General features: G+C 30.7%; 1 protein-coding gene across 5 annotated transcripts in view; it reads right to left on the reverse strand.

The window, feature by feature from the left end:
- LOC127715534 (serine/arginine repetitive matrix protein 2-like) overlaps window positions 1-16,463 on the reverse strand; it is a 111,974-nt gene extending 95,511 nt beyond the window's left edge. For 2 of the 5 annotated variants that reach the window (XM_052221612.1, XM_052221611.1), the window contains exon 1: window positions 6,095-6,606. In XM_052221612.1, coding sequence (XP_052077572.1) covers window positions 6,095-6,591 — 497 coding nt within the window. In that variant the 5' untranslated portion in view covers window positions 6,592-6,606. The other 3 variants (XM_052221614.1, XM_052221615.1, XM_052221618.1) reach the window with 3 other exon arrangements.
- Between the last annotated feature and the right edge of the window lie 796 nt (window positions 16,464-17,259).

The raw sequence follows: 17,259 nt of genomic DNA on the forward strand, positions 1-17,259 counted from the left end.
TGAATTGATAAATAAATTACAACAAAAGGGACAACAGGAATTGCCAAAAATACCACACAGTACAACTGACCACATCAAACAGTGACTTGACTTCTGGGAGAAAAAAAAGACTAACAGGAAAAATACAGGAAAAACAAAAAATTATAACATGCATGGCACATGGCAGATCTAAACAAAACTTGGGATGCCTGAGTGAGTGAGCATCAAATATCATATGTACCTTCATGTTAGGAATAAATTGATCTAAAAAGGATGGAAAGTTTGGACACAAGGTGAAGTGGACATTAACCAGGAATATTGTTTTTTTTCAAATTGCAGGCAATACACACAACAGTATCCCCCAAGTGGTACCTTAAATTCAATGTTTTAGTACGATGGGACAATTTGGTGTGTTGAAAAATGTATACAACTAAACATATGATTGAAACAAACTAAATTTGAACCTAAAAACTGCTATATCAATGAGCATCCAAATCAGATTTTTAAAAAATTGAAAAAGTGAAATAACAAAAAATAAATAAATTTTTAATATTCAATGTGAAGTGGTTGGAAAGCATGATCGGTAAAATCAATAAACATATAATGGGATATTCAAGTTAAAACATATGTTCACCACATAATGACAATATTCAATGTTCCTTCAAATTCATTATTATCTACACCAATATATCAATATCTTGTTTGTTATCGATACTATAATTTATGTATATAATGGAACAAAATATATAACGGTGGTTCCTGTATATTTCACACCTACTCAATCAGTGTCTTTTGTCATGTTCAAACTAGAAAAATGACACCGAACATCTATAGGTAATTACTTCTAATTATTATGTGCATATGGACTAAAAATCAAAAGAGAAGAATGTTTGAAATCTTTGTAAACTCCACCTACGCATTTTAGCATTGGGGAAACGTAAAAATTCCAATTTTTGTCACAGAATGATAAAACAAAAATAGGGACATCAAGATACCTGTATAAATTACAATTTAATAAAATACAGAAAATGTGAAGAAAAATGCAAGATTAAAGCCACACTAAAATTTAAGACAAACTAGATTTATGGGGACAACAACACCAATGGCAGATTCCATATAAGAAATTGAAATGTCTGTCAAAATGAATAAATAAATAAAAATAATAATTACTGTTATTTTAAAGATAATCTGTGAATGTTTTGAGGAATAATGATGTTAGAAGAAATTATAAAAATAATTTTTGGATATGATTGTTTCCGTTTAAAGTAGAAATGATTAAAACAAGTTGAAAAAATGCAAAAATTTTGACAGAATTAACTCCCATTTTTTTACACAATGTTTATGTATTGCAATGCTTTATGTTGACACTTGTATACTGGTATTTACTAGTGTAGTCTGGTTATTCAAACATCCCTGTTCCCAAATTTGTTACTTTTTTTAGTCAAAAACATCTGTGATATATATTTTTTTTCACTTTCAAATATCTTGCTTTATAGCTCAGTGTCTGTCAATAAATCTTATGTCAGGAACATCGCTGTAAAAACTTTCAAAATCATTGTAGGTTCCAATATATGCCAGTTAAAACTGTAAGTCATGCTGTGCATAAGAAAAAACACATGTTGATTCTTTCATTTAACTTTATTCAAGCAATAGTTTTAACTTATATGTTTCCTACATAAGATCTGTCAAACTTGTTTTCTTATGTCTGAAACATTTGAATGTGCTAACAGTTAAAGTTCTTTGACCTGTAGTGAAATCTTGTTAGATGTTAGGCTGCAGTATTTTCCAGGAGTTTTAAAAATGACTTTCAACTAGGATTTGATTTCCAATGTCAGTCAAAAAAAACAAATATATATTGTCTGTCAAAATATCTTATGTATGAAAAATCTTATGTCAGAATCAAGTCTGTCAAAATCTTATGTCAGAAACTCAATTTGTCTGTCAAATCTTATGTCAGAAATAATAAAGTCTGTCAAATCTTATGTCAGAAAAAATAAAGTCTGTCAAATCTTATGTCAGAAATAATAAAGTCTGTCAAATCTTATGTCAGAAAAAATAAAGTCTGTCAAATCTTATGTCAGAGACAATAAAGTCTGTCAAATCTTATGTCAGAAACAATAAAGTCTGTCAAATCTTATGTCAGAAACATAATATTTAAGGCTTCGTTTATTTAAAAAGGATGATGCTCATAATTTTTTTTTTGGTCAAATTGTCTTTATCTTTATTAGTAAAGCATGTATTCAAAAACAGAATTTCATTGCTTATGATTTTTGCCTAACGTGCTTATGGGAGTTGTTCCACTTTCTTATATGGAATCTGCCCAATGCTTTAGTCTGCTGCAAAATTTTATGAACCATGAATAGACTAAGGTTATCATGATATAAATGTGAACTTTTCATCATATATACTGGATAAACTGAACCTCACCTCAATACGTGTGTAACAGGCATAACAAAAAAGTCTTTACAACTGTTGGATTTCAGAATTAAGGAAGTTATGAATACCAGGCTAACCACTCAGTGAATTCTTAAATCGTTCTATCTACTGAGGTTTTTTTATGAAATCACTCAAAAACACATGAGTGAAATGTAATAAAATGCTTTTCTATAATATTGCATAAAACTGAGTATACCTGTTGTACTGTAAATAAGCAAATGTCATCTATGCTAAGCAGATTGGAACCAATCACTCAAAGGGGATATAATACCAAAGATGGAATATAGATAATAACTGTGCAAATCATTTTTAAGGGGTGGGGGCAACAACTTTCAATCAGTGATTTTGCTTGATGTTTCACAATTGATGAGTTTGAACCCATGGAAAGGGGGGATTTTAAAAAAAAAATATTGCTGCTTTTAATCAAAATAGAGACACTTTTAATTATTTTTTAACTATTGATTTTTATGTCTAATTTGGGTTACAGACTGTCTGGTGCAAACTGATCCAGGTTTAAAAAAAAGTCAATTGACATGAAACTTTTTGTACTCAGACATATATCCTCTTCATTTGTTTGTTAACATTCCTGAATTGGCCACTTTACCATTAGAAAATATTTTCCAACTGAAGCAAAAGTAGGAACAGAGACCTTATGCTGTTTTGTATGTCTCTTGGGAAAATTATGGAATTAAATGCACCACTGACATAAGACTGATAGATTGATATTTATAAACAAAACTCACTGGACCTCACATAATTTTTTCACTTCCTGCATGATGTCACCAGAGAAAGGATCATCTTATTTACCCCTCCCCATTACATCTATCCCTACATCAAGCTTACCTCAGGAGTATATATTTCCTCAGTTAAAACCACAAATTAAATCAAATCACAAATACACATGGCACATGATTTCTCACCTGTTATTTTGATCACCTGTAGGCATGGCCTTATGTGATGACATCATCAATATTGGTGCACAGAAAAGTCATCTTTCAGGTAAACTTTTTTACCTGAATGTTAAAGTTTGTTTCTTTAAATTGACCAACTTTTCTCTATGGACATTGTATTTTACCAAACATTCTGATAATTATGTTGGTTTAAAATGTTGAGATTTTCTCTCAAAAGATAACACTAGTGAAAATGGCATTATTTTATAATTAATCTGAACAAACATATTAGATAGTAGATCAAAAATTAGTTGTTATATATTAATCAATGCTTTAATTTGAATATCTAATATATTTTATATATATGATAATTTTTACCTTCTGGTATTGAGTACCAATATCTTTAAAGACATTAGGCTATCTTTGCATATTAATTTGTTGACATTAAATGGGACCAAAATTACTAATTACTGCCCATCGTCCTGAACATGCATGAAATATTTGTCACTGGACATTAAGCAACCAACAATCAATCTAACTGCCCATGATGGGCTGCAGTTACCAGGTAATTTAAAATTACCTGGTAATTTTTTTTTTTCATTTTAACAATTAAGTTATCCAACATTTGGAAATTAGAACTTAAAGATGCCAAATCCTAAAAGAATTAACCCTCCCCTTTACACAAACTCACAAACACAAAGAGATATGAAAAATGCTTTCTTCTTGTCTATTTGGGACCTAATGAAAAATCTACCAATACAATTCATAAGTCATTTTGTCATGAAATAGAAGTTCTTTCATAATTTAAATTCCAATGGAAAAATATTCTTGAATATTTGTTTCCACAGTGAGTGAGTGGAACAAATATTACATACAGTATTTGTTCCTAGCAGAATAAATGGTATAGAAGATTTATTCCAACAGGAACAGATATTAAGACAATGTTTATAACACTTAAGTTTCCAAGGGAAATTCTGTTAGGCAGAACAAATATATGTTGACAATTTCTCTACATGTAGATGTAAAGGCCTTTATGATATAGCTTACCCATAAATTAAAATTTATCTGACAAAGTTCAAACTTTACATTGTGAAAACACCACTTTCATCCATACATTATACCATAACACTTGACATAACATAATTTATATCCAATATAACCTACCCTTAAGACAGATTCACATGAAACAAATGTCATATAATATTCATAACTAAGTAGACAGAAAATTCAGGACATAATCTCTCATTATAAATGTATAATTTCATAACCTTTGTTTCTTACAGCCAGGAAGGATCATGATGGTCAATGAACTTTAAAAGGTGGAAAACTGAAGAATTTATGGTAAAAAAAAATCATTTTTCTTACATAAAAAAGTCAACTTAACTGAACATCAGATTCCTGACTTAGGACAGGTGCAAACAATTGCAGCGGGTTTCAACGTTTAAATGGTACCAAACCTTCACCCTTTTTCTGAAACAATAGTGTAACATCACAACATAGAAAGACACACCATAAAATATCAACTGTCTCAAATAGCTTAACTCAATCAAAGGACATATTAACACCAGTGAACATACACTGAACAAATAAATTTGACCTATGATACAATGTAAATACAAAATAAATAAACTAAGGGAAGAATAATAAAAGTAACATGTTATACAGCTATGTAATGTTGAACAATTTGCGACTAGATATACATTTTTTTACTAACAAACATAATGCAAAATTAATCGAATTAAAATCCAATTTAAGTTTTTGACCTTTTTTTGGAAATGAATATTTCTTTTATTCTATAGATCTAAAAAAAAGTTTTTAAAAAATGCTATCTATAGAAGAAATGTTTAAAAAAAACTAAGATTTAAATGTGCCCAAGTAATATCTCTTTTGAAATATCCCACATAATACATACATCAACAACTCATTGCAAAAGTATTGACAGGACCAACCCAGCAACGCTAGCAGTAACGTCGGTACCATACAGTTATACAGAGGAATACTTTAAATCTAAACCAGGTTTAGTTCCAAGGTTATGTCAAGGTTAGATGTGACACAGCAATTTGATTTTTCTCACCTTTAATTATTAGTTATTGACAATAAATTGAAATGTCTCAATCCATTTCTTAATGTTTCTTTTATGAAATTTCAATACACTTTTTTGTTATTAAATTATTATTGAAAATCTATTTTGAATAAGCTGAGCTGCAATTTAAAGACTTTGAAAGGAAATTTGTAATTATATTTGGTTTTAATCAGAAATGATTTTAAATAATCTACATTTCATGATATTATAAAACATACATGTCCAAAGTTCCAAACTATATGTAACCTCAATCATCAAATAATGTATTCTGCATGCGAATTATATAGAAAATATTCAGAGAATTTACTTAAGACATATATTTGCCAATTTTGACTCCATGTTTAAAATTCGAAGGTTTATGTGTATATTTCATTTATTCTGATATTCCTAGTTTTATCTTATGTTCTTCTATGCTTAATGTCCTGTATGACTCTCTTTTAAGGTAAAGTTTAATAAGAAATACTAAATTTAACCATTTCTTTGTATAACATGTCTGTACATACTGCACATCAGTAAATATTTAACACTCACATGGAAACATAGTAACCGTATATGCATGTTACTGCATCTTTGGAAATGCAAATAATAGTATACAGTAGCATGCATCTGAATTTGAATTTTTTGCTCTATACATCTAACAACTACCTACAGCTCTGAAACAACAAAATCTTGGTAAAACTGGACAAGTACCAGACCATTTACATACCCATCATATCCCCAAGTTTCCTTTGTTTTCCTTAACAACTTTTCAAGAAGCGATGGAGTTGAACTTCTAATACGCTGAACCTGTTGTGTAACACTGGGACTAGAACTTCTTGGACTCTGTGGTAGCAATGCTGGACTTGGACTCCTGGCTCTTGGACTCTGTGGCAACATAGCCGGACTTGGACTCCTGGCCGTTGGACTTTGCGGTGACATTCCTGGACTTGGACTCCTCTTACTTTGACTATGGGGCATTCCTGATTGACTAGTACTTCGTCTAGGAGTCCCATATACTATGCTTGGACTTTCACATCGTGTTGGAGACTGTTGTGAAATGTTGCTCTGACTAGCTGATTTTCTAATTATTATTGAAGCTGGTCTGGACCTCCTGTATTTTGCAGTTCTGTCTTGAGCATCTAAATATGTAGTCCCATAGTTATGTCCAACAGCAGGACTTGGACTCCTGTTCCTTGGGGTTTGTGGAATTGGTGGTTTGTTCATAATAACTGATAATAATAAATCACTCCGAACATTTGGTCCCTTAGTAAATTACACATGAGTAGGTAAATAGTTGATCTCTATCTATGATTATCCTGTGAGAATTGCATGTTTCAAGTTTCCTTTGAATTTATAACTATTCACTATTCATCAAAAATGTTTGAAAACTTTATCACTGTTTTCATTTAAAATCTAGTAAATTCTTCACAAATGAAGTGAAAATGTTCCCTTATAATCTTAGTAACTATGCATTTCTGTAGTATTTTATCGCCACACTTTTCTGTTGAGTCAAAACATTAAATACACCAGAATACAAACAATTAATCCAATAAAGTTATAAATTTTCAAGTCAAATCGCACAGAAATTATGTATCCTTTGATAATTTAACATTTTATCACGGCACATTAACAATAAATTACATCCAAATTGTAATTGAAAACATTTATTTTTTGACGAAAATAAAACATTAAAGACGTCCATTGAACAAAAGATTGTGTAGGTCTTGTCTATCATTTCAATTATTCTATTCAAATATTAAAAACTTCATAAACTAATATTGTAATCTTCTTAAATTATTAGATTACAACAGAAAACAGGTTCTAGTACAAAAAAAATCCTTTTTAATCCTGAGAAAAAACAGTAGAACGGGAACCAGACGTCTGAAGAAGCTTTCCAGCAGAAGTGCAGACTGAATAAGTTAATAAACTTATACTTAAGTATTGACTGCCAATAAAAGATTAAAAAATGTGGTAATTATATTATTATAAGTAATATTTCGAAATTTTAATTATTTTTTAAAACTCTTCCCTCGAATGGCTGACTGGGCAAAATAACAAAGCATAAGAGACTATTATAAGTTTAAATGATCAGTACTTTTGTGTTACTTCTTCTCAAATTTGTTATAATCTTATTATTGAGCAAGGACTAAATATTGTCTTTGAACAAAAGTGATTACCTAAAATTAGCCCCCAGGAAGATTGTATACACTTATTTGTGTATTTTTTTCACATTCTAATCGCTAATTTACATATATGAAACATTTAACTTAACAAGAGGGCCATATTTATCCTTTTACACACCACTGCTTTAATACTTTCAATTCAAAATTAACTAAGCCCTATATATAATTGATTGTAGAAACCATCTTTAGACAAAGATTATGGTTTAAAACAAAACTTTCTTCCATTGAATTTAAAACATATTCATTAGTTCTCCTGTATGACACTGCATATACAAGAACCATAATCTGCAATTTTTTTGCAATTATTAAAACATAGCAAAAATTTCTGAATTGACATAGAAAATTTAACATTTCTTCTCTTGCTGGCTGATATAACACTGAACGAATTACTTGTTATATGATACCATACAGAAAGGCGTGAAAATGTTAACTTAAGCTAGGGACAATGGGATACAAAAATTCTGCAATTCATGCTAATTTTAAAGATACAATGTACATTTTGTATATAAACTCGAAATTTATTCAAAATCACAAAATCAAACATATAAAATTTGATTTAAGATATGCAGGTACAAAGTACTTGTATGCATTGATTGTAAAATTTTGGACTCCACTATGCAGTATCTTAGTTAAAATCAATGACCGAAAAACCTGAAATAAAAGAACAGGTTTGATTTATTTGTAACAACTGCACGATATATCATTTTCACGTACATCAATAACATAAAAACTGAGAAAAGATAGATATACACATTTGTAAAAAAAAAAAAAATTCTTTTCATGTTTATTTATGTGGAATCATCTTTCAAACAGATATTAGATCTGAAATATAAAACGATTTTATATTTCATACTTAACAAGAGCACTACTTTTAAGGGGAATAACTCAATTTTGATTTGTATTTGGAATCACTCAAATGTCTAAGCTGTTGATACAGAGATACCAAAACAAACTTTAAAAACTTGTTGGCACAGCCGCAACTGCCACCACTGGAAACAAAATGCCTAAGTTTTGCTTAAAACTTCATTAAGACAAGACACAAAACTAGTTACTCCATCTGTTTAAAAGTGGTAACTCCAGACAGTCAGCTAGAAATTCTTTATTCCAAATAATTTGTAGGAACACTTCAGTTTCAGCTATATAACTTATGAACTTATTACAAGATAAAACAAAAATCTTCCAACAGATTTCTTTTTGCCATTCTTTTCCAACAGATTTAAAAGTGTCTCATCAGCAATTTAGTTTTTAATTTGTACTTGAAGATGTCTGCAGCAAAAGTTTAAATAAAAGAAGAATGTGTCTAAGGACACTAATTGCCCCCACTCAAGCTTTGCAATTTTCCAAGTTAAAAAGGGGCATAACTCAAGAATGGTAAATGACTCCCAACCCATATTCAAACTCTCGTCTACGTGTTGTGGTTCTTTAAGTTTTGTATAAGAGTTTCATAAAATTTGATGATACAAACTTAAGTAAGAGCTAGTGCAGAAATGAAAAAAATTTCAATTTTCCAAATTACAAAGGGGCACAACTCCAGAATGGTAAGTGACTCACTGCCCAAATTTGAACTCTGTCTGCGAGTTTTGATTCTTAGCATTGTGTATGAGTGTCATAAAATTTACATGAGGCCAACTTAAACAAGAGTGCGGAAACAAAAATGGGACTGACAGAAAGATGGACGGAAAGACTGAAGGATGGTCAAGGGTAACACTTAATGCCCCCATTGCATACGGCTGGGGCATAAAAATAATGGAGAAAAAGCTATACTTAAAGTTGAAATATAAGTTGCTGTAGTTAGGTTATAGAGCCTCCTCATGGGTTTTTTGATTATGTGATTACTTGGCCATTTTTATAGTGATTATTTGAATACCAGACCAAATATTTCATGATTATTTGATTATTTGATAATCTAGGACTGTATTTTTGATTATTTGATTATCTTGTTTAAAAAAATAATTATTGATTGTGTGATTATATAGGCAAAAAAATTGTGATTATGTGATTACTTGGACACCCCCATGAGGGGCCTCGTTATAAAAGGGCAACATGCTGCAACAAGTTATATTATATATACTGTGGATTTATTTATTTTCACAGGTACCAATTATTCGTGGATTGAGGAAAACTTTCATTTTCGTGGATTTCTTGGTTTTAGCAATATCTGCATACAATTAGCCTACAGGACATTTGTATTTTGTTGAACATTTAAATTCATAGATCACATGTACCCAAGAAACCCACGAAAATCGGTATCCAACGAATATTAATGAATCCACAGTACTGGACAGGAGGAAACAAGGGGATGATAGCAAAAAAGATTTTTGATACATTTATTTAAGCATCATTGTTAAAGCAAGGGACCATAACTGAGCCTAACAGCATAAATGTGGAATTAAATAAAATCAAACAACTTGAGCACCATTAATTTTGTCATCAGAAACAACATATTAAAATTTGAAAGAAATGAATTTCACACAGTTCTCCAGTTATCACATGGAAACAACATAAAGCCCCATTTGTCAATAAATCGAAGACTGTAATGTGTGAATATCAAACTAGACCTCAATTTGCAATTCTCAAGTTATTGCACAAAAAACAGCATTTTTTCAATAAATCAAGAACAATAACACTTGAAAAACAAAAGCAAACATCATCAATTTGGATCTCGAACTCCTTCCTGAGTTAGTCATCAGAAACAACATATAAAAATATGAAAATGATTGCTTAAAAAGTTCTCAATTAAGTGATTGCATCATACTATCCCAAAATAAAAACCAGATTGTTCAATTGGAACCTTATAAGATTTTTTCCTTTTAAAATTAAATTAAACTACAAAATTGAGGTCCAATCTATTGATAGATGACACTTTGGTACTCTGAGAAAACTACTAACATTTGACAAGCACTTGTCTTTCTGTATGGTACATTAGATTTGGCATCCACGACAAAATTTGCTATATTGAAATATTTTACACATTTGGAATGTTAGTATTTTTATGTATTCAATGGGTAAGATGCTGTAACAAGTTATTATAGGAGCAAAAAACAGCTACAATATAAATAAGAAGATGTGGTATAAGTGCCAATGAGACAACTCTCCATCCTACGTAGTCACAATGTATAAAAAGTTAACAACTATAGGTCAAAATACAGCCTTCAACAGGGAGCCTTGGCTCACACCGAACAGCAAGCTATAAAGGGCCCCAAAAAGACTAGTGTAAATCAATTCAAACAGGAAAACCAACGGTCTAATCTATATAAAAAACGAGAATCGAGAAACACTTATGAACCACATCAACAACCGACAACCACTGCACAACAGGCTCCCGACTTTATTTATTGAAATATTCAAAACATTTGGAGTGTTAGTATTTATATATTCAATGGGTAAGATGCTGTAACAAGTTATTATAGTAGAAAAACAGCAACAAGTTTCTTTATTGAAATATTCAACACATTTGGAATGTTAGTATATAAAAATTATGCATTCAGTAACAAGCTATTATGAGAGAAAAAACAGCTACAAGTTTGTTTATTGAAATAATCAACACATTTCACTTGAGTGTCGTACCATACATTATGTTACCACATACAAAGTTTGATTTAAAACATTCTTTACATACTTTGATACACATCTTAATCTCACAGTAGCTTTATTGTCATTCATCAATGGTAGCAATCTTAATTTGGACCCAAATTAACTTAAATCTTTTGATATATGTTATTTTAAAGTCCTCACATTTCATTTAATATCAATCGTCAGGTGGAATTTATGAGCTACCAGTGGCAATAGGTGAACTGAGGTTAATTTACTTTAGCCGTCCCCCTAAAATGACAAGTTATCATTTTCCACTTTAGATGGATTTAGTTTGCAAACATTCGACTGATTTGTTTGAGAATTCTATCAATACATGTAATATCAGTCCATTATTAAGTATTAATTTATAATTATGTGTCAATGTCGGGTAATGGCCTTGTCATGCATGTAACTTTATGCTGAAATCAATAAAATTGAGAATGGAAATGGGGAATGTGTCAAAGAGACAACAACCCGACCACAGAACAGACAACAGCAGAAGGCCACCAACAGGTCTTCAATGCAGCGAGAAATTCCCGCACCCGGAGGCGTCCTTCAGCTGGCCCCTAAACAAATATATATACTAGTTGTATTTGGTATGTACAATATGTAGCTTTAGAGAATGAGGACTCAGAGGTGTACAGGCCTGGAATAAAGCGAATATTGACTTACTACGAAAGACTATAAGACATTATAGAAAAGTATGGGTTTTTTTTTTTGGGGGGGGTAGGTGTTTTTTTTTTTTTTCAAAAGCTTGCCTTTTTTCACTCCTATGCCACTGGGACTTCATTGCAGAACTTCCAGCTCTGCATCTGATAATATAGATTTTTGTTTTGATATATGAAGATAGTCATGACGATACATTGAAACAGTAACAATTTACTCTTCCACAATACCTCTGTATGGATACGTAGCTCCTAAAGTTTGTGGTACATGTACTAATCTTTATGTTTTTGTGTATTGTTTTTTGAACTAATATGTGGGTCATTTTTCTTTTGGCCATTGTGTTGTTTGTATTTTTTTTATGTATCAGTAATCTTATTGTTTTCTGTATGCATAATATTATTTGTACAATATTTTTTTTGTTATTTTTGCAAGTGACAAGACTGAGAAACCAACTGCTACTACAGAACTTAGAGAGTAGATGTTGACCATTTTTTGGCATACTCAATGTATCTTACTAAAACATTTTAATTGGTTTAGAACTAAGATTTGGCCAAATAGTTTCCTTATAAAAAGAAGATGTGGTATGATTGCCAATGAGACATCTCTCCACAAGAGACCAAATGACACAGAAAATAATAACTATAGGTCACTGTATGGCCTTCAACAATGAGCAAAGCAATTTTACCGCACAGTCATGTTATGTTTTACTTTTTAGAGGTAAACCAACCCACACAAATACCAGTGCATTTAATTTTGCAAACATGTAATCATTATAATTACTTAACAAGTTGAAAACAATCAGAACATGCAATATGTGATTTGAGATATTATATATTAAACACAGCAATTTATATGTCCTGGTGATAATCTGCATAACTGAAACAAACCTGTTTAGTAAAAAACCAAACTTTTTAAACTATATCAAACAGGACTGCCAGTATGACAAACATTCCTCAAATAAAGTGTTTCTCATTTCTCGTTTTTTATATAGATTAGACCGTTGGTTTTCCCGTTTGAATGGTTTTACACTAGTAATTTTTGGGCCAATTTGGGGCCCTTTCTAAGCTTGCTGTTCGGTGTGAGCCAAGTCTCCGTGTTGAAGACCTTACTTTGACCTATAATGGTTTACTTTTATAAATTTTGACTTGGATGGAGAGTTGCCTCATTGGCACTCATACCACATCTTCTTATATCTATTCACCAGAGTCACTAAACGTTTACTTTTCACTTATAAACTGAAGTTGTTATGGTTATGAAACCTTCAAAAACTCTTTTTGTGCATACAGTGTTACAGTAGTTGTACAGTTGCATGAATGACGCTGTGTGCATTGCAGTGCTGAAATGATCCAGATTGATATGAAAAATAGACGTTGACTGCATTGTTATGTGATGTCAGTACCTAATTCTTTGTGTATCAACAAGTCCTGTCTTAGATATAAAAAATATAAGGCAGTAGGATCGAAGGAAAAATGAACAAAACATATTTGTCAGTATAACAGACTTCACTAACCATTAACACCTGACTCCTCTGAGAAAACAACAATGGACAGTACATGGTCCAGATACCGGTAGCTTGACTTCATATCATCACAAGATATGGATGATTTCCACAAAGTAAGCTTAGAAACATACATGTATCTCAGTCCAGGGGGTTAAAAAGTGTCAAAATACCATAACAGATGATGACGAACTTGTAGGTTTGTTGTGAAATTTTTACTCTACATCTTTAAGTGTGTTTATATGGAAAAGCTGTAGCTATACATAATGGCAGCTAATTTAACTGTAGGTTGAATATAAGAATTATACGATTGAAATGCTATAGGCCAAGATCTGATAATGGATACTTTTGAATAAATAGCAGCTTTGTAAAACTATCTTCAGGTCAATGATTTCAACACTCTGTTTTCAAATGCACTTAACATTAAAACCACCAGTTAACTCTATTTCTTCTTTACAATTTCATATTATTTCAAACCATTAAAAAATCCTTGTTTATTTTTACATTTTCCCTGACAACTTAAGCCAGTTAAGAATTAAATGTAACTTTATTTGTGAAAAAGTGACGTGTGTTAAATCGAAGGTCATCATAACCCAATATATCATATCACACACGTCAAAAACATAATGGCAAAGCCACGGTTTTAAGCCAACTACATATACCCATAGAACTGAAATGACGGTGGATCCCCATCAATTTTGTCAATATAAAGTAAAATTTTAATGACAGTATTTATAAATGGTGCTGTCACTGGATTATAAACTGACATTGATAAAATACTTAGTCTTTTTTATGAATTGAAAATAACAAACAAATAGGACAAAAATATGTAGTGACGGTAATTGCTGCAGTGTTCTAAGGGAGATAATTCTAACTTAATATTTTAATTTTAAATTGAAAAAAACAGTTTGGATTTGAAGATTATATCATCACAATCTATAATAATCAGTTTCCATATTAAAATAACTTTTGTTAACAAATTTATATGGAGATAACCATCTGTTACATTTATTCTTAACATTCCGAAAAAATTCAATCAATATTATTGTTCATCTGTCTCAGGTAAGGTATATTGATTGGAATGACTTATTGTTAAAATTAATAACCTTGCTTTCATCTGAAAGAATAATTCATCATCCTTCAACAGAAGATTTTGCTCATAAGTGGACATCCCAGGAATTTATTTTTATAACATAAAATAGTGAAACTGCAGTAACCATTGAACTATGGTTATTTAGGCATGAGGGAGGGGGAGATCAAGGATTTACCATACTACTTTTGAGTTTGTCCATCAATGAAGGAAATAAAATCTTTATATCCTTGAATTTTTAAAACAATTGTAACAAAGACATTTCTAGTCACAAACCAACAGTGATTATTTTGCAAACACCATTAGGTCAACAAATCAGATAAAGTTAAAAAACTTGAAATTGGTAAAAATATATACTGTAAATTCAGAAATTTTTGCGAGGTTTTTATTAATGCGAATAATGCGACTGGGTGAGTATCGCAATAATAAGAACTCGCATTTTGTTATCTGATACATATATCTGTATGCAGATTTTCCTTAAATCGCAATAATTAATCTCGCATTTTTGTCCATTTTTAAAAAATCGCAATAATAAATGCACGCAATAATTTCTGAATTTACAGTATTCAAAAATCCAATCAAAAACAGGATATATATATACATGTATAACCTTGAAACTCAAGAATTTGAATTAAAAATGAGTACATACACAGAAAGATTGATGCTTCTCCCCTATAAGCCAACTTTGAAATCGTATCAAGATGTACATATGCCATCTACACTAAATAAGAATACAATAAAATGTTGCCGCAATTTTTCCATCACTATTTCATAGATTTTTTTTTTCAAATTTTTCATCAGCAAATTTTTTATTATTGGAGATATTTTAAAATGGCTCATACACATCAAGGGTTGAAAGAAATTAGGTCACTGATTGTTATGTTGTATACTTTGCAGATACGGTTTTCATAGTTCTACTTTCTTCAATCAAAAGTCTAATAGTATGTCAAATATATCGCTTCAGTTAATATTATTCAAGTAAGCTGAATATGTCTCAAAGGATATTAAAGACACAAAATTTCATCAGGACATGAAATTAACAAAAATTTGTCTCAAAATTTTAAAAGGTATAAGATCTTAGAATTACCCTTTTTTATGCTTTTATTTGATTGTTTAAATATAACATTTAATGATGTATAAATAAAAGAATAATGTGTCGGAGGAAAAGAATGCCCCTGCTCAAGCATTGCAACGTAAATGGGATGGATGGAAAGACAGAAAGATAGAAAGACGGAAGGACGGAAAGACTTTAGGATGGACAGTCAAGGGTAACTCTTAATGCCCCCTACGGCAGGGGCATAAAAAAGTTGTCTTGTCTTCTTATTTTTTCATAAACATAGTCTAGATAGCAATAACTTAATGAAGGCACAAACTGTGGTCCAGTTATCAAAACAATTTGTAACTTACAGTAGACAGATAGCAGCCTGTATTACAAAAATGATTTTCACTTTGACAATTTTTTTATTTGCCATACGTGTATGTTTTTACAACGAGCATTTCATATTGAGCATTTCAAAAAGTGACAATAATTTGTTATCAGTCTAGAAAACACATCATGAAGTAAAGCTATAAAATGTTAGAAAATCCAATAATGGACAGCAAAAATGGGTTTTTAATGCCCAACATCAAAAGGCATTTCCAACCTTATATAATCAATTTTCACAATTATCTAATAGAAAATCCTCCCCCCTTTTTTTCTTTTTTCAATGACAGGAAATGCATTTCTGTAACTGTCATTATATAATCATCAAAATCTACACTAGATTTGTCTTGACAAAACAAAATAACGAAATTTGATATTTCACACCATTAAATGAATTATTACCGCTTTTCTTACCTTAATGCAATTCTTGCTTTTAAGACGTCCCATGGATCAACATCCTTGAAAATATCCATTGTCTCTCCTCAAAAATTAAACTCCCATTTTCTTACATTCATAACTTATCCATTTAATATCAATAAACTTTTGATTGCTTGATTTTTTAATGTGGATATGACGCTGGGACCGTCACACAGACGTGAATCTTTTAAATATTATTTTTATTCATATTCAAATCATGCCTTTCAATTGATCTTTTCAATAGTATCAAACTTGACTTTGGAGAAAATTGCAGTTGTTAGCCTTCACTGAGACATAGTGTACATAAAGAAAAACCTAATTCATTTTCAATTATATTGGATGTATTGAAATCGTGTCAGGATCCAATAGTGTCTGGGTTTAATAATTCTTGTGATTACATATAAACACCAATGTCCCATAAAAATATTGATCTATGATGATTTAAGTTTGTTATTTTTACAATTCTCATCAGACTTCTTTTCAACAGGTAAATTAGAGTTGTCTCCCTTTAAATTTTTGTATAAAATTGCAGTGAAATAGGTGTTCTGTTAATGTAAACAATACTTCATAACAGCCATATTTTTTTTTTTATATTTGTCTAGAGGAATAAATATTCAGTCAAAACTTTACGTTAAGTGTTAGTAAAGAATAAATTTTAGCAAACAAGGGTACAAACATTAAAGAAATCAGTTAAACTCCAAAACATGCATTTTCACTTGAACTTTGGACCTTTTGCATGTATACATTTATTATCAATAGAAATATCTTTTCATTGCTTTAGTTAATTGTTTCGTTGTCACAAACACTTTTTTGTGTCAATGGCAATAAAATTGTTACTGAGGTGAACTTCAATAGGGTGAAGCTTTCCTATTCTGACAAGGTACAAGCAATTCACTATGAGATTTTGACTGATGTGCAGTGGTCTCTACTCTCTTAAACACATGGTTTATTGAATACTTGAACATAACCTTTTACAAAGTTAAACAAACATGCAACATTTTAATAAAAGATAGATAGCAAGACTCTTGTGCAAAATATACTG

Source organism: Mytilus californianus, unplaced genomic scaffold (assembly GCF_021869535.1).
Source record: "Mytilus californianus isolate M0D057914Y unplaced genomic scaffold, xbMytCali1.0.p SCAF_9, whole genome shotgun sequence".
In the NCBI taxonomy this organism is placed as follows: Eukaryota; Metazoa; Mollusca; class Bivalvia; order Mytilida; family Mytilidae; genus Mytilus; species Mytilus californianus.